We start from the raw sequence: 18,240 nt of genomic DNA, 5'->3' as shown, positions 1-18,240 counted from the left end.
ATTGTTGCTCAAACTTGAATGTTGATCGTAAATTGTTTCCCTTAAAAACCCCAAATCGATGCAGCTCCGGTGCCCCTGAGCTGACAAGCGAACATCACAACTAAGTACTATAAATGCAACATGGAGTTACATTCTGATACAAAACCCCCCACACAGAATTAAATCCAACAAGAAGATCTTTCACATGCTCCAGAACTCCTGATGAGTCCTGCCCCGTTTCGAAATCGATTAAACTTGACATCCGGGTGGGAGGTGAAAAGAGAAACAACCCCAAAACACTGTTGTTGAGCTGCCATAATTCATCTCAGTACCGAGAACTGTTGACCTCGAAGCTACCTACTACCACGCATGGATGGACGAATTCCACGAATTCCAGCGCACACCAGCGCGTCGTGAGAACGTCTGGCTGGTCGCTTTGTGAGCGGACATTAGCGCACGTCATCGCGCGACTGCTCCAGCTCGCACGCCAGCCTATCCCAGTCGATATGTTAATACGATCCTAGCTTCTGGATTTCGCAGGACCCGAAACAGGGAGGACACCCCGGAGCGATTGCCCGCACAGCCTGAACCGTTTAGGAAGGCAGTCAAGTATAGGGAAATTTTAATTAAACTCCCAATCCACACTGCACACCCCGAGCGGGAAGCTGTAGGATCACCCGCTGCGAACGATCCAACTGCTGAGCGGTCTGAAGCTACCGGGTTAGTGCCTCCGGAAGGACTCAGCACGATCTCAGCACGGCAGCAGCAGCAGCAGCCGCAACTCGTTGAACCAAACCACTGTCACGGTCCGTGTAAGCCTGGCCTCATTTCACCGGGGCCAAAAGGTACGCCGTCGATACCACCGCTTGGGACGCTCAGCTGGAACACCGCACACCAGATCGTTGCCTGCTTCACGATCCAATAACGCTACACAATGAACAATGATGGTGGTTTTTTTTCTTTCGCCTCTCTTGTCCGGAGTAAAGCTATGTCTTCCATACGATGGGGATGATCGATTTTTGCTGGACCCACGGACGTGTTCGTGACGTGGTGCCGGGTAGGTCTTTCTTCTAATGCGTCTTCGTGACGCATACTCATCGCATAATCGTTCCGAGTGCGGTCGGTGCGAAATGAGAAAGCAGTTATTGTGGTCCTTCCCACATCCTCCCCGCTGTACCGCCGCAACCGAACGGGCATCTAAATTCTAACGGGGCATATTCATGCACGAGTGCCGCTCGCAACCGCTCCGCAGGCCACTCAGATCAAGCTCAGTTCCATGCCAGCGAGCTACCTGTGTTCCACGGTGAGATTTTTCTGATGCGTCACGATAGGCCTCGCAGACAAGGGGGGGGGGGGCTTCTGGTTGGAGCAGCTGCCCTACAGGCACACTTGGGGTTGGTGTTCTGGACGGTGCTAGATCGAGTGTGAGCTCCAGCAGTGCGAAGACACAGCGTGTATGGCTTACTTTGTCACCATCACCATCTTTTGGAGGACGGTATGAATCGAAAATCGTGCTTGTAGAACATCAATTTTTAGAATTTAAAATTAAACTTGATACCAATAAAGCTAAACATGTAAGAACATGTTTTTATTCAACCTTGGAATTCAAGATCACCGTGGGAAATACCACCACTAGACATGCCAATATCTCCCACCAAACAACCTGATAATTGATCGATCGGATACTCGATCGTGTACTGAATGCTACCGAACCTGATCAACACCTTCCGATCGTTTCGCTTGTACCGAAGGAATCGGCGCATTCCGATACGACAGGACACCGGCCATCTCGCCAGTGACCGGCGGGTGACGAGAAGACATAACATGCTGCACCCAAGTGACATAATAATCAGCTGTAATTATCTACATTTTCTTATCTACGCCGGCTACCCTCATCCTCGCGCTCTCGCTCGCTAGCACACAGCTAGCAACTCAACTGGCCACCCGATTGCAACGCAACGCAGATATTCCAACCTCCCCCAGTGCCCAGGACTGGCGGGAGGGGAGCCAACAGGGTAAGCGGATAGACAAACAAATTGCCTTGTTGATGTCATGTCACCAGCTACGTAACGCCGGTTCCATCACCACCTCCACCTGTCATGTTAGGGCACTCGCTCGTTCGACTTCACTCGCTTCCCGCTGCCTCCTCGGAGCCCAGTACGTCAAAGAAACGTCAAAACGCGGCAACGACCAACAGCACCGGGGGCAATTGGGCAAAGCAACCGGCCTGCCGATCCGGGGCCGAAACTGCTCGCCTGCCTGCCTGCCTGCCTAATTAAAATCGGAACGGAAGACAGAACCCTCAGACTTGCGGGGTGAACTTAATTGTCGCGCTAATTGATGGACAATTTTAAATTTCAAATTATTGCGCTCAGGCCGGGCTCACCTTCACGAGCCCGGGTCATGAAATCGGTTGTGCCCCGCTCTGGGTGTTGCTCGGCCATGCTCAACCAGCCCGAGCAGGTGAAGCTGTCGCTGGTGTGGCTGCCGTCGATCTCGAAAGAGCGCTGCTCATGCTCACTGCTGAACTGCTACCGTGCCCTAAAGGCTATTTAAGGGGAGGGCTGTCAAATTGTCCACTGGCGGGACGGTGTTGGTCAGATTTCCGGCGCACCACACGGAAGACAGCCTTTAATGTGGCGTGTGTGCTTTTCTCCGTTTGCGCAACAATCCGCTACATCCGGCGCACGAGTTGCTCAGCTTTGGGTAGCCTTTAGGATAAACTGATTTTACGTACGCGCAGTAGAGAATGTTGCCGTGAAGGGTTGTTTTGAAGAGAATGTCTAATTGCGTGAAGTTCAAACACTAAGAAAGGTAGCCTAATGCAAGGCCTGTAGACGATTTCAGAATCTGGCAGCTATTCTGAGCAGCACGCCTCAAACACCGCGCCATGGTTTGCGTAATTCAACCTCCAATTTCTTATCGAAATCGAACTGCTTCCAACTCACTTTCAAGCTACAATAAAGCCCATAACTTCTCTGCGTGATCTTACCGATGTAAGCTACTCCGCAGAAAAAAACCCGACAACTTCAGCTTGCGTGTTGAAAACCCGTCCATACCAGCTCGCCCATACGGCCATTTAATTGCCTGCCGATAAATCAATTCTGAAAACCAGATCATGGCCTACGAGGATCTCCCCTTTCATACGGGCCCGTCGATCACTCCGGGGGCTGTAATCAGCAGTGCACGGATTGAGACGTTTCCGCACCAAAAACTTCTGCACACACGACGGCTCCATCCATCACCGCGCCTGGCTTCCAAACCGCGAAACCCACAATCGCATCTCGAAGCCCGTAAGTTATGAGTTTGTTTACACTGATTGAAACATTCGATACCCTTTTTCGGGCCAGAAGGTGTCCCGGGTCTGCCTACGGTGGGCAGACAACTCGCTCGCTCGCTCGATCAATCGACCTGCTGCCACCTCGTGGCCAGGCTGGCAGGCTGGGCAAAAATCTCGAGCCGAAAGATTACCGCTTCGCTCGATAATTGATTTCACTGCACTGCTGTTGCACTGTTGCTTTCGCGTTCTAGGAATTGGCGGTGCAGCGCCAAGTTGAAGTTGGCGCCTGTGCCCCCATCCACGGCGTTCGATCGGGTCGGTACGGTCGCGCTAATCCCACACCACCGTCGCCACCAACTGTTGATTAAATTTTGAAATGTTGTTATGAAATGCAACCCGAGCCGTATTTCACCTGCCGCAAACGGGGTTGTTATTATAGCAATTACACCGGGCTTTAATTTCAACCTTTCAGCCTCTGCGCGTTAGATCCGCATTGCGAACGTTGGTGCCGGTGGGCTGCGAATATGATGAGGCACAAACTAGGTTAGGGGCAGCACTCGCTTCGGTGTGCAATTTACCTGCTGTTGCAATCAATATGTAATGTAAAGTTATACTTTTAAAACGTTAAAAAGTTATAACTAAATGCCGAGCAAAGCTCCATAGTTCACAAATGCAACGAGATGAGTTATGGCTTCCTGTGCATTACCTCTCAAGACCCAATCCTGTTAATAGCAGTGTTGCAGCACCGAATCCAGCCAAAGCTCAATGTGTTGTTTTCTTTTCGAATTATTGATTTTATATCCTCCAAAAATGCTTCCCAAAAAGGGCAGTGGTAAGAATTTTGGAGCAATCCTGAACGTCAGTCTACCCGTGGGCGATTCGTAAGCCACTAAACTTACATCAAAACCGTGTCGTGGTGATTTACCGATCCATACCTACACTGAACAGTAAGCCACTTTTCATAATTATTCAAATTACCTACCCTAATCGTATGCAAACGATCCTGGAGCTGGACCTCCACTGCATAAGTTTGTCCGATTTAAGGCGAACCATTGTGGGCCAGCATCGAACCCTCTGGTGACGGAAAATCAGTCCTAATTTTCAATCAGATAAAAGCAACCCTCACATCCTCACATCCCAAAACCGTCCAACCCGTCCACTCCCGTTCACGGCGGCCGTTAATCTCAAAGCGATCGAACATCCCTCCGGCCCGGGTGATTGCATCGCGCCAAACGGATTACAAGCCCGCACCGTGCTTGGACGGAAGCACGAACAGAAGTTGCCCGGTGCTCAATTTGGTTTTACCGCTACACCATACAGCACAGTGGTCCTGCCAGGGATTTAGCAGTAGTTGGAGCTACGTCTACGTAGCTACGAACCTGACCCACATGATTTACGACAAAATTACTTCCCACAACCTTCTAGCGATATGCTCCCGGTCCGGGTGCGAGCGATCGCTCGCCATAAATTATGTGCCAGGCCACGTAATGGTTCGATGCAAAAATTTGTATCCATCTTCTGCAACCACCCTTCCTACACCGGTAGTCTGTTGCTACTGAGTCCTGTTGCAAGCGATTAAAGTTTGTAACGCGAGATAACGAGCTGACGGTGCGATTTCGTACACTTACACGAGCGAAGCTGCATCGCCCTACAAACAAGAGATTAACCTCTCTCTGTGTCTGTGTTTGATGGTTCCGAACATCCTCCGGCAATTGACTGCATCTCGCCCTGCAGCGTAAGCAACAACTTTTTCCCCAACAACCGGGTGCAGCAGGTCATATTGTTCTTCTCGGCAAACATTGGGCAACGATTGGGTTTTTAAGTGTCGGATGGTAAAAAGTGACGACCTTATGATTCTGTGCGATCTACCTGCACGCTGCCTTTCTTCCCTGCTAGATCATTGAATCGATTACTTTAAAGTCTTTTGTTTAAACCCCCGTTGGCGACAGCATCCCGACGGATACGATATCCTGTACAACATTCCGAATACCCCGAAAAGGTGCTGAAGCTGGGATAAAAAAGAAAACGTATGCACCGATACTGCAAGGGGTGCCATCATCGTGATCGTTTGTCCGTGCGATCGAGATTTTATCTTCGCTTTACTTTTGGTAGCAATTACCAGACACCCGCAGCTTGCTCCTGCTGAGATCATCCTCGTCCCTTTGCTTTTCTCCCTCACGCTCGCTCTCTCCCTCTCCGCTTCACGCGTTCCCACACGTACCACGCGCATGAAGGCGGCATTTGTAGGTCAACACACCTCTTATCTAGGACCATAATTTTGTTTATTAAAAAAAAAAAACAAAAAAAGGAAACGATCACTTCACAGCAGTGCGCTTGACAGTCGATTGAGAAAACACACGGAAACACACGGAAAGCCCAAACAAAAAGGGCCACTGGTCGGGATAATTGAAACACCAAAAAACAAAAACCCGCAAACCCGGTTGCGGCCAATGTGTTTTTCCCAAGGGATTCAGCCACGCATCGACAGGAACAGGTCAGTGGGCAGTCTTACCTATGTGTACCCTTGTATTGCCGGATGCAACTGCATCTTTGTAACCGGATGATTCGCTCGTAATCGAGATAGCGCGCGAGCGGAAATTAAACGGAACGTTTTTCACCTGTTTTGATTGATAAGGGTGCGGGAAAAGGGTGTACACCCAGCTGGCACTGTGGGAAGGGGAAAAGGGACGATCCAGGTGCAAGATGAAGTTGGGTTTTTTTTTTGTACGTAAGATGGGAAGTGTTGGCTTTTGTTTTAACCATGGTTAATAGTGAATGAATGATTCGTTTCGATGAGGCTGTTCTGCATGGGTAAAGTAATACATTCGTTGCTTAAAACGCTCACATAAGCATGTTGAATAACTTATTGTAATAAGAATGAACCTAAATTAAACAAAATACATTAGCTCATGACACATGCTCTTACTGCTTCGATTTTTTCACCAACTAGTATGTGTTCAATAATCGTCGCAATGAATTGTTAAGTTTTAATGATTCAAGTCGAGATACACATTAACGTTTACGTGTTGTGATACTGAAATAAATAAATTAAATTAAACCAATTCCAAGCAATAAAGCATTTTCAATTTTAAACCAAATCGGTCGAAATACTTGTCAAAGGTGCTATAAATAAATGACCACTATGCAAGAAAAAATAGGAGTAGTAAAATAAAACGAGGAAAAAGAGTAAAACGAATATAAAGAAACTGTTTCAGAGTATTAACATGTTTGGAATACTTAGTGGTATATTAATAATTACAGAAACATGTTGGCTGGTATAATTATCAAATGCTTTTTTCCTTCTCACAGTTTTGAAAGCTATATAACCATAAGCAGAATTAACTAAAAATCACAATACAATCAATGGTTTATAGTTTTATTTTATATGATATTTTACTACAACTTACTCCTGAATAAAAAAATATTGTACTACAATGTCAATTTTAATGAATAAGGTTTTACTGTGGACTACAAGGTCCACTGCATTAAAAATGTGAAGAGAAATAAACAAAGTAATTCAACAATATATTTGAACTATTAAAATCCAATTGACGATATACAATACTTACAATTCAAATAGAAATCAAAATAAGGCAACAAAAAACAGATAATATTTAACAAATTACAACCAAGAACAGGTAAGTGCTAACAACAACATGACGTCATCAAAATGTTACTTTAAATGTTTCAAGATTCAAATTATTTATTAACTTCTGTATATATATTCATGCAATGCATTGATTAAAATGCTCTAAAATTTAAATTATATTTTTCATTGTATTACATTGAGTTATTTTAGATAATTTACTTTAGACCACATTGAATCAGATCAATCCGATAGCTCAACTTCAAACTTCCAGTAAGTATTCACCCGTACATAAACAGTATCAAATATCCTTCCAATTTGCTCCTCCCTCCAGCACAAAAGCACAAACATGACTTCTTCAAAATGGTGTGGGAAAAGGCTTCCCTACAACAACAACCCGCATCAAGCTTCTGTGTGATTATACCTACCTACCCTTACAGTCCGGTTCATCGACAAAACGGAAAACGGTGAAAGAAAGAACATATTTCTTAAGAGCTTGAGAATTGAAATTACATTTCTCTTATTATTTTGTGCGTTCTCCCATGGCTGTGGCTGTGCGTCTGTGTGCTTTTGTGTCTTTGTGGGCCTCTGTGCACCGCGAAAGGTGAAATGTTCGAAAACAAATCCCTCATCAACGGCACACACAATACGCTCATGCCGTTGGCTAATAACAGATGTTTAATGAGAGCAGCCCAATTGTTCGCGTTAGCCTGTCTTCTGTTCGACAGCTTCGTTCGAAGAGGACGAAACACAACTTGCAGCAAAATATTACCTCCAAATCGTTACATAACTGTGGGGCAGAACTAAGGCCGAACCGAACCATAACCCAAAAGTCGAGCTTCACCCTTCACACGGCGGCGTATAATCTCAACAAAACAATCCTTTTTTCCCACAAGCGAACAAAACATTTGGGAAAATGGAAACAACAACAACAAAAAACACACCCAAAAACACAGGTACCACTGCACTCCCTCGGGTCAATGGACGGGAAGGGGCTGGGTTTCTGCATGCCACCGTTTCGCTGCACAACACTTGCAGGGAGGCAGGATCGTCATGCGTGCACGATTTGTTTTTCGAACAGCCTTGCACGTGATCGCTTCGTCCCGGGACCGTCATCAGGTCCGAAGGATAATTATCTAACGGGCTTGTCGTAATGCTTGGCGCATACATGCAAACCGTGTACGAAGACTGCCCCCGTTGGAGGTCAAAATCCATCGCGACAGTGCGATGCAATGTTAGTGGCGATGTACTGGAAGGGTGCGGGTAATTCTTTACCACTGCACCTTCAAGTCACACTTTTGTGCACGGAATGGTGGGCAGTTAGTTTTTGATGATCTCAATGATACATTTGTTGCAAGATTTGAATTTCAGCTAAAAACAGCATTGACATCAACAGGAAATGGTTTACCCGTGGTGTATAATGAATGTAATTATAGAGGATAGTTTTTCTTCATAAAAAAGCTTTTTATTTCCCCCTAATTCTCGCCGCCATAATTCGTTACTGAAACAAGCTTACGTTGCGCTTGAACAGTATTTTAAATTTTTGTATAGTTTTTATTTATTTTTTTAATAAATGAGCTTCCTTATGAGCTTAAAATAACTGCATAAAGATAATGCAAATAAAAATTCAAATTAAATCTCAACATCTCATGATCGTTCATGACACTTTAAAGACACTGCACCATCGAATGAGCCATCACTTGACGTCTCATTTAAACTTCGAACGCAATAAAATACGCTTCAAAATGATATTTTAACACTCAATTATGCATTTGCCAGCATATCTTTATTGAGATCTTTAAAAAATCTCCTTACCCTCAGCATTCACGCACCGTCAACCAGCCGACGCCTTGCGCAGGCCTGGTTCAGCCAATTTTCAGCGAAAACATAGCCCCCTAATCGAAGGTGACAAGCCCGTGTCTGAAGATCAGTGAAGGTTCGTTGTTTGGTGCCTCACGCTGCGTCTGGACGGGTGTTTAATTTAATCTATTTCCCCGAATTTCGTCCTCACCGGCTTCAGTGGGCCAGCGAGCGATTCGGAAAGCACAGCTCCACGAACCGGCAGGATCAAATTTCACGCCCCTGGGTTGTATGGGAAGCGGTACGTTACGTTCGGTAGCCCGCAATGCCTTTGGCCACCAAATGCTTCCTAGATCAACGTCAAGTGGCTGTGCCTTGAGCCACCTCAAACCAAGTACCCTTGAGGACAGGATTTTTGATACATACCTGCCAATCTGTATCTTTTTTGGATGGTTATACTTGCCTACCTTAAATTCACAAGCAAACGTACCAGGATGATGCGTGAGATCTTTGCTCTGGGGGAGATGGGGTTTTGTTCTTCGGAATCAAGCTCATGCTGGGAAGGGATTTGTTCAATCTGATAGGATTATTCTTTTTCTATTTTACCACCCGATTTCGTTTTTGCGCGTCACGTTTGATTTAACTAGATACGTGTGCAATGAATTATGACCCAATGTCACTTGATAGCGACTATTCTCAGTATAACTTTTCTAATAAATTAATAAATTATCCCTCTAAAAGTAGTACTCCTTCAAACAAACCCATATCTTATCAATTTTTCAGCACAAAAACTACTGCTGCATAATTGACTAACTGCACCCAATCATCAATGTCTGCACCGTGGCTAGGCAAAACCACAACATGCGCCTCTTTGCCCCGTTACGACCGGTGTGTCGCGTCATCTAGAACCTCTTCAAACTGCCACACCGACATTAGAGGGTTGTGTGCTCCATTTTCTCCACACTTTGCGACAAACGGACGGCGAGCTAATTTTGTTATTTTTACAAACACACCGTACAAAGAGCTTAGCCAGGGTAAATAAAGGCGCGGCAGGCGCGGGCGTACCAAGGGAATACGACAAGCAGAACAACAATGGCTACCGCGTTTGACGCAATCGTCGTTTAGGTTTTGTTTTTGCTTGGTATTAGGTATCCATACATCGAAAGCACTACTGGATCGACACTCCGGCCGCTGCGCGCCCAAGGTTACCAGAGGCAGGGTAAGCTTCGTCGTCCACATGCTTCAATGGGCTTGTTCAGGGCAAAGACTGCGCAAAAGTAAGCATTGCGGTAGACTGAAGTATAAATATAACATGTCTTTATAAGCGGACGATAGGCGATAAAAGTGTGCGCGAATGGTGAATGGGTTTGTTTGTTCAGAAAGATAAATAAAAGATATTAGAGACTGAATTAGTGTTGAGAGTAAATGGGGTTGCTTTCAAATCGCAAGTCCCTAATAATTCATTTATTAGTAAGCATTGTTTGCGTGTAAATCTTTATGCACTTTATTTTTGATTATAACGCTATAACTTTGTATTATTTACTAATGTCTTGGACTAATTAAACTAGTAAGAGACCCGCGGTGTGCACTTCTGCTTAGTGCAACACTAATGTTACACTGTTTCTATTTATGTGTTCTTAGACAGCTTTTGAAGACATTTCCCTTTTATCGAATAATTCTTATTTTTTCACTTATTGATGGTTTAAAAGTCCACAAAAAAACGCCTTTTCAACGAACAAGGCTTCATTCTCGCAACTATCTTCTGGGTCATATAGAAGTAGCGGAAAAGTCTTTTTCACTGCTCATGATGTTCCAAAATGCAACGATTATCAAGCTCGAACGGGTTTTGTAGGAAAAAGCACACACTTCTAACTAGTGAATCGTCTGAAAGCAGCATTGTAAGCTAATCACTGAGTAGAGCTAATCGATGAGAGATAACTTCAACTCTAAGTACAAGATACAATTAGCGCCCTCTGTCAGCAAATTTCCTGAACTTCGCCCCCAAAATACCAGTCATTGCGAGCAACTCATCTTCGCTTCTGCAACTAACATTCAACGCATCTAAATGCCACTTCCCAACACTCTCGCTGTGGTCGACAATTGTTAAATCATCAACAACACACCAACCAAAAAGCCACCGCGTTGCTTGCGTCCAAATCAACAACATCGCAGGCAGGCATCGCTCGCTAAACGCGTACCATCCGTCATAATTGTCACTAATAATAGATAGGCGTTTTATAAATGCGTCCCCCGTCCCAAGCTGTCCAATTTCCAAGTGAGTGCACACAAATCCGTGTCCAGAGGGGATGGTGAGAAGCGACTACAGCACCGCAGTGCCACTCGACAAATGCTACTTATCTTATCGTTCGTTCTACCCGTACTAAACAACCGGATGCACGTTTTATTGCATTTCTGGTCGGAAATTAAAGCTTTCGTGCTTCATCTGCTCAATGGTGCTCGCACGGGGAAGGAAAGTTGTACATGTCATTGAGAAAAAATGTTAAGAAAAAAGCGCATTCTGGGGTAGCTACGAGATAGGGTGAATGAAACCGTTGCTGGGCTAGATTTGCCTCGCTCGTAGAGAATGCTAATGGACAATGGCTCCAATGGGGGTTGCAAGTTTGTGCATTGTTTTGCAAATGATTTTTCATTCAATTTCTCTGTGCTATTTGTCATTCACAAGTGTACCACAACGGTTCATTCATTCAGTGGATGAAATTATATGGTGCCGTGATTGCAGCTTTTCCCGCAAGAGCACTCATTGAGCATGCATGAGCTCGGCAATCCGCCCCCTTTCCGGAAATGCGGGACAATGAATGAATATATGATGACGGGTTTAAAGTTCATTTAATAAATAGGTGATGTTCAGGTTGAGGAGAGTTCAAATAGATTTCTGTTAGTGTCATAGTTAAGAGCGCATTTTCCGGTAGATGGCTCTGGGGATAGTGGGTTACTTTATTGATATGGTACCAAATACCAAAATGACCATTTTATAATTGAAGTAAACGCACAAATTTAATATTTTTTGCAAAAAGTACAGAAGCCATCGACTCACAGGTTGATAAAATCTTATAACTTAAGTTTATTCGAAAGTATTCTGTAAAATTTAAGGTTTGGAGTGCAAGCTTTACAATTCACAACAAAAAAAACTATTACGTATCTTTTTAAAACCGTTGACCCATAACAACTACCGTTGATTGTTAAAGTACGCTTTTTTCTCGACCTAACATACCCAAGCCCCAAGTTTCTGATGCGTGCACGCAGCGTTACCTACCCAGCCGATAGCTAATTAATGGGTCGATTTCCTTTGCCGGCGGGTTTTGTCAAAGGGTCGGAATGTGCCTGCGCCGACGGTTCATTTTGCATGTCTACTGGATTCACTCACGTGGGTTTCAGACAAAAAACCAAAGATTAAGAAAAAAAGCACCCCAACAGTGAGCGTGAGTCATTTTTGTGAAAGTTTATGCAATTATCAGTCGAACATGGCTACCGAATCTAGAAGGCTGCCTGTGCTGCCCGATTACTGGTCCCGCGCGAACGGTGTGCCGGCAGCAACGAAACCCAATGATATCTACGGTTTGTAATTCCATTCGTCACGAAAGCTCTTTTTCATCGAGGTAGGGTTTTTTTTTACTTATTTCAGCAATTTTCATGGGCACCGTTTTTTACTATTTTAATTCTAGTGTGATACTGCAAGCACAAAAAAGGTTCCCCGCACTTCCTCACATATTCCGGAGAAACAAAATGATTAAACGTTACCTACCCAGTTTCCCGTTGAGCTCTATCGCCAACTAGCCAGGCAGCCCAAGCTCTGGTTCAACCCGACATGGCTACTCTTTCCCGGTACGGTTCGAGCATGGTCGGTACCATAGCTGACAGGAAGACCACCACGAATCAATAATTTAATTAGCTACCCGACCGGGCTCTGCTGCTCGGCCGAGAATATCGCACGTGCGTCTTCCAGCAGATCGAATCGCTGGAACAATCGACGAAAAGTGCAGCAATTCACGTTCCAGCAAAAAAAAAAGCAAAAATAATTCCTCCACATTACGGCCAACCTATCAAACCTCTGTTCACATACGCACGGGTCCCACCGAAAGGTGTTAATTATGGAGCGGTAAGGAGAAGAAGAAGAAGAAAAAAAGTTATGTCACTCTACGCAAAAATGTGTTTCTCTTAAGAGGGGGAGGGGGGGGACTGGACCGTTTCGAGCGATAAATAACTCCTCTTCGGTGATCCGTAACGCTGACCGAAACTGTCCGTGTGCTGGTACGTGTGCGTCCCTCCTCCCCAATCGTGGTGTTTAATAAAATTAAACTTGTAAGAATCAATCCTTCACACCTCGTGGCCGGCTCAGTTTTCAGCGTGTCAGTTCGCATTCGAAATCGTCCATCAACGTCCAGGTCAACGCGCGCACGGTGGCCATGGTGCGAGAAGAGCGAGCTCTGCGGCCCTACCACGGGTGTGACCGAAGAGCAGGGACAGTGCAAAAATTCAATCCGATCCTATGCGCTACATGTCATCGGGCATGCCTCCGGGAATGGTCCCAGAGGAGCCAGGAACGAACGGAATAACAACAAAAAACTTGCGTGTGTGGATACATGTTATTGTAGTAGTTTTTTTTTGTTTTGCTTTGTTTATGGATTTTAAGATGACTTTTTCTTCACATGATGCCTCGGGTGTCAGTTGACGAGTTGAAGGTAAATTAAGCCCATCTTCTCGGAGTTCATCGTCTTCATCGAACGGGAGCAACGAGCGTTTCGGGGTAAATGTCACACTTTGACCCAAAAGAGATGCTCATTATTTGCTTCTTTTTAGAGCATTTTTACAGCAGAAATTCTGATTAAATCTCGTGCTCTCCACAGAGAAGCATCTTTTACGTTTCGGTCAATCGCCTTGTAATTGAAGGTAACATGAGGTAAAAAATGGTCACAGATGGTAAAGAGGGTGTGCTTGTACAATTTTTCTCGAGAACTATACAATTAATGAGAATCAATTTGCACTTTCTTCTTTGCTTCGCGTTTCTTCTTTCATATGTTGAGTTCACTTGATAATTCTAACGGATAACATGCTAGAATAAAGATTACAAAAATTATTTTTTTACGGTTTGTGAGCACAAGGGTTAGCTAAGATGGATCCGGCATGAATAAACTCGCAAGCAACATATCACAAGTGCAAGATTATTGCACGCAAGGTGCTTACGAATACAAGCGTGTACAATGTATTATTTGAACAGAGAACGTAACGCCTTGTAACGTTTAGAATTATAACAGCATATGCTCGAGACAGAAGATAAATGCGTTATGAAACGAAAGCAAATTTTAATCAAAAAAATTCAATCCAAACAAAACCCTACAGGCCAAAAAATAAATCTAACAACTATACCGAGGAAAAATTACTTATAAAAAAATAAAAAGATAAATAAAAAAAGAATGACATATAAATATGAATCATATGAAGCATAATGATGAAGGGACATGAACAAAAAATGTCTTCTTCAAAATGTATTTAATAAAAAAAAAGAAAATTTGGTATCGCAGTATTAAAAAGTGCAATCTTTTCCTTCGTTTCTTTCCTTCTCTTTGTTCTTAAATTAAGCTGTTAAAACATGTAGCTCAATCTGCAAGCATAATGTGTTTTTTTTTGCTAATATTTTCTACTAAATTAACTGGAAAACGTTTTATTGTTAGTTTCACAATTTGTTATTTATTATAATTGAATAGCATTGGAATATTTCCTAGGTAGGTTGTCATATTTCATTAATTTTTTTTTACATTATCGTGAATTCTGTAAACACGCTTGAGAATCTTTGAGTAACTACTATACTCGAGTGAAATCTGGCATTTCAAATGTACTATAAAACTAACCTTACATTTCTATTAGTTAAGATGTTACTATTTTCGAATTTTATAAATCATTTCAACTGTTTCACTACGAACGTTAAGGTGTAATGACAAAAACTTGAAGAGTGTATAAAAATAGATAAAAACTCAAAATACAAGTTTTTTTACTAAGAGCTACTTTATAATCTCTATAAATACTCTATCTAGATATAGCTTACCTTTGTAATTTAATGTTGTATCTTTATTTTGATATAAAAAGCTATAATGAAGAAGTTTCTAGTTAACTTTTTTACAATTTCAACTGACTTCACTCTTACATATTTAACATTAAACGTTACGATGTACTCGTTACGCAGCTTTGCTGCTTGGGAATTCACGGAGATTGATATAGAACTTGCATACAATTTTCTTCCAATCGCTACGTGCATGCGTTCTTAACGGTGGTGAATTTTGCTCTCTTGCAATCTTCTACTTTAGCATTGTTGTAATGACCTTCACAAATGATTCATTGTATAGTATCCCTTGAAAATACTAATCGTCCTAGAAGATCGTGCTACTACGCTTTACCTCCACATAAAAAATCCTTGTACCTCGTATCGGTACAGCATCGGACATGCTGCTCAACGCACCTGATCGTCCAGGGACGGGAATTCCCCTGCAGGTGATTAAAATGTTTGAACCCGTATCGATCAACTAACTTCCGCAAGATCTGCAACAACGTTAACTGTCAGGTGCGTTACGCAGTTAAACATATCGGAAATGATACTCCTGTTTCTGTCAGCGAAACGACTGATAACGTCCTCGTCGGTGACATCCGCTTTGTTCCTCGTCCACCGATAACTACTAATGAACACAATGTGATCGTCTTTGTCAAATGTTGAAACAAGCTTTGCTATCTTCCCCAAAATATGATGGCTCAAGCAATCGTCCAAACACGTTCCTTGGCATCTACTGTCGATAGCGAAACAATAGATAGGTCATTGATGTCAACGAGATCTTCTTATCTTATCAGTTTGATATGCTTACCTGGAATTATATCTTGCAAATGTTGACTCGAGCTTCGTTGTGATGTATATATATATTTCGTTGTCGGACGACTGAACATCATACGCAACAGAGTCGGAGGAGTCAACCAACATGCAACGCTTTCTAATTTTCGCGGCTTTGATCGCCGCAGCGAGCGCACAGGTAATAGTGAACAATCGATGGCTAAATAGGAAGGTCGTTTTTTCATCCCAGACATTTTATTCTATTTTAATCTGGCCACAGCTCTGCAAGAACACCGGAGATCTGGTGCCGAACCCGATCAACTGCAAGCAGTTCTTCATGTGCCGTACCGGGCGCACCATTCTATTCACCTGCCCGGACAACACGCTGTTCAACCCGCGCACGCTGGCCTGTGACTCCACCAACAAGGTGCGCTGCGAGCCCGGCGATATCCCGACGAGCATTCTGACCTCCTCGCTCAAGGCGCTGCCGGCGAACATCGAGCACACCGTGACGGCGTGCATCAACCAGCCCGTCGCGACCCTGCTGGCCAACACTGCCGACTGTAGCCGCTTCTACCAGTGCTCGATTACGGGCGCCATCAACTTCCAGTGTCCAGCTGGCACCCTGTTCGATGCTTACCGCAAGACGTGCGTAGAGCGTGATGTGGCCATCTGTGGTACGGTTGGCATGCCGAACCCACCCCTAGTGCCTTCGGTACCGATCCAGCCGCCGTCGCTTCCGATCGTTCCGCCATCGCAACCGATCATGCCACCATCGCTGCCGATCGTCCCGCCAGTGCCGATGCCCATGCCCCAGCCGCCAAGCAACCTGAACAGCCTGCAGATGCTGTGCCGTGGAAAGCCACTCGGAGCGAAGATCCGCAACCCGTCCAACTGTTCGGAGTACGTGAACTGTATCGGTACCACTATCCTTCGCTTCACCCGTTGCCCAATCGGAACGTCCTTCGACGATGTGCGCAAGATCTGCGACTGGGTCCAGAATGTCCAGTGCTAAATGGGAGTGCCTCTAGCTTAGTCAGCCTTTAGTATATTGCCCCAGTAAAGGATGTTGGTATTAAAAATTCGGGAGACTAAATGCAATGCATTGATTTTTTTTTTGTCTTTGACTTTGTGTCTCACCCTGTGGATCAAAACTTTACCAATTGATGTCCAGAAAACTCGATCGCCAGCTGAAGCGTTTTCGCGTCTCTTCAAAAATGCTTCTAATGCATTTGATCTCTGAAAAGTCTTTGTCACACCCGTTTCAGCTAATTTCTCTCCCATCAGACAAACGGACGCTGTTGTCACTCTGTTGTCATCAATAGTAAATCGTCTGTTATTGTTTTTTAGGAGCCGCATGACACCGTCCGACGGTTGAATAACTCCAACAGAGGGCCCTAGATAAATAAATGTTGATGTAGCGTAGCAGATTTAATCCACATCATTTGGTTTTTTGGGAAATTGGTGTTATCTCCATCATCCAAGCCAAGTACATGCTTAAAACTATTTACTTACCATGCTATCCAGATCATTTTCTCACGCATTGTCATTCTTCTCACTCTCTCTTTCTCTCGAACAACGCTCTATTGGACATCAACAATTAAACCAAGAGCGAAGAAAAATCAGTACTTTATTACACTATCAATCACTGACTCCGTTACGCTGATCACGAGTCTGCCCTTCCCGCTCATCCCACTGAGCATTTAGCAATGGTTAACACAGTTTGCCTAATAAATGGTACTATTAAAGAGAACCGTCCGCCCGTACACACTAAACCATAGCTGTAACATAACTTTACGCGCACAAAGTGACATTTAAACCGAAACGGAATACAAAACCTAAATAAAGATACCTTCTACTACGAGTTTAGATATTGTTGTTTTGGTTTCCATCTTTTGTTTAGTAAAGCTTAAAAATGATTTTATCATTTCGTAGTTGTTTGTTTCTTCTCGCTTCCCTTTGCTTTGTTTCATCGTGCTAGAAAAGTTGGTAACATCTTTGGCATTCTTGAGGATGATAATTAGCAACAATGGTCAAGCTATTCGGTTGTTCTTTTAACCTTTCACTTCGCTTTTGCATTGACTTTGATACAAATAGTTTTATAGATTTTATAGTTGCATTTGCTACTCTTAACCACTTCAACTTTCCCACTCTTTCTTATCCTCTGTAACGTTTAGTTTTTCTCTTAAACTTCTCCACCAGTTAGTTCTATCCTTGTATTAGGAAATTTTCGATATAACGGCGATTCGATATAAAACAGCTACATATATGTATATAGATGTGTGTTCGTCTTTTATAATATAGGAGTACGATGGCAAATGGCAAATTTAGCTAAACTTTTCTTCTCGTTCGTTTCATCTTTCATCTAACTTCGTGTATAACCACCGGTACGCTACATGCTTGGCGATAAGCTAGACCAACTATCAGGAATATCGAAGATCGAAAAAATGGGAATTTCGTGCAAGTGGATTGTTTAAACTGTGCTCGTTCGTCCATTACGGTAAGTTTAAATATGGTTTTGCTACTAGCTTTTAATATCGGTTTTATAATTTGCGTTCATGTGTTCCTACTGTGTATGATTTTATCATTTTACGTTTAAGATTTCATTTCTTTTGGCTTACACAGTTTTGTGTTATATTTTTTTGGTTTTTAGCAGCTTTCTTTCATTTCCGTAACGTCACTTAGAGTATTTCTCTCGCTGTATCTACTAACACTAACGGGAAACCGTCCTGTTTCGGTTGAGTGGGTTTGTTTCTTGTTGAA

The 18,240-nt window shown here is 43.6% G+C and overlaps 1 protein-coding gene across 1 annotated transcript; it reads left to right on the top strand.

Annotated features, from left to right (window-relative positions):
- The first annotated feature begins 15,562 nt into the window (after nt 1–15,562).
- LOC121599706 (chondroitin proteoglycan 1-like) lies at nt 15,563–16,578 on the top strand. Its single transcript, XM_041927731.1, has 2 exons — nt 15,563–15,676; nt 15,758–16,578. Exons 1-2 carry the CDS (start codon nt 15,626–15,628, stop codon nt 16,490–16,492), a joined length of 786 nt encoding a protein of 261 aa, XP_041783665.1. The 5' UTR covers nt 15,563–15,625; the 3' UTR covers nt 16,493–16,578.
- The last annotated feature ends 1,662 nt before the right edge of the window (nt 16,579–18,240 follow it).

The sequence above is a fragment of the Anopheles merus genome, chromosome 3L (assembly GCF_017562075.2).
Source record: "Anopheles merus strain MAF chromosome 3L, AmerM5.1, whole genome shotgun sequence".
In the NCBI taxonomy this organism is placed as follows: domain Eukaryota; kingdom Metazoa; phylum Arthropoda; class Insecta; order Diptera; family Culicidae; genus Anopheles; species Anopheles merus.
The sequence above is the reverse complement of the archived record's forward strand: the minus strand, read 5'-3'. Positions and strand labels throughout refer to the sequence as shown.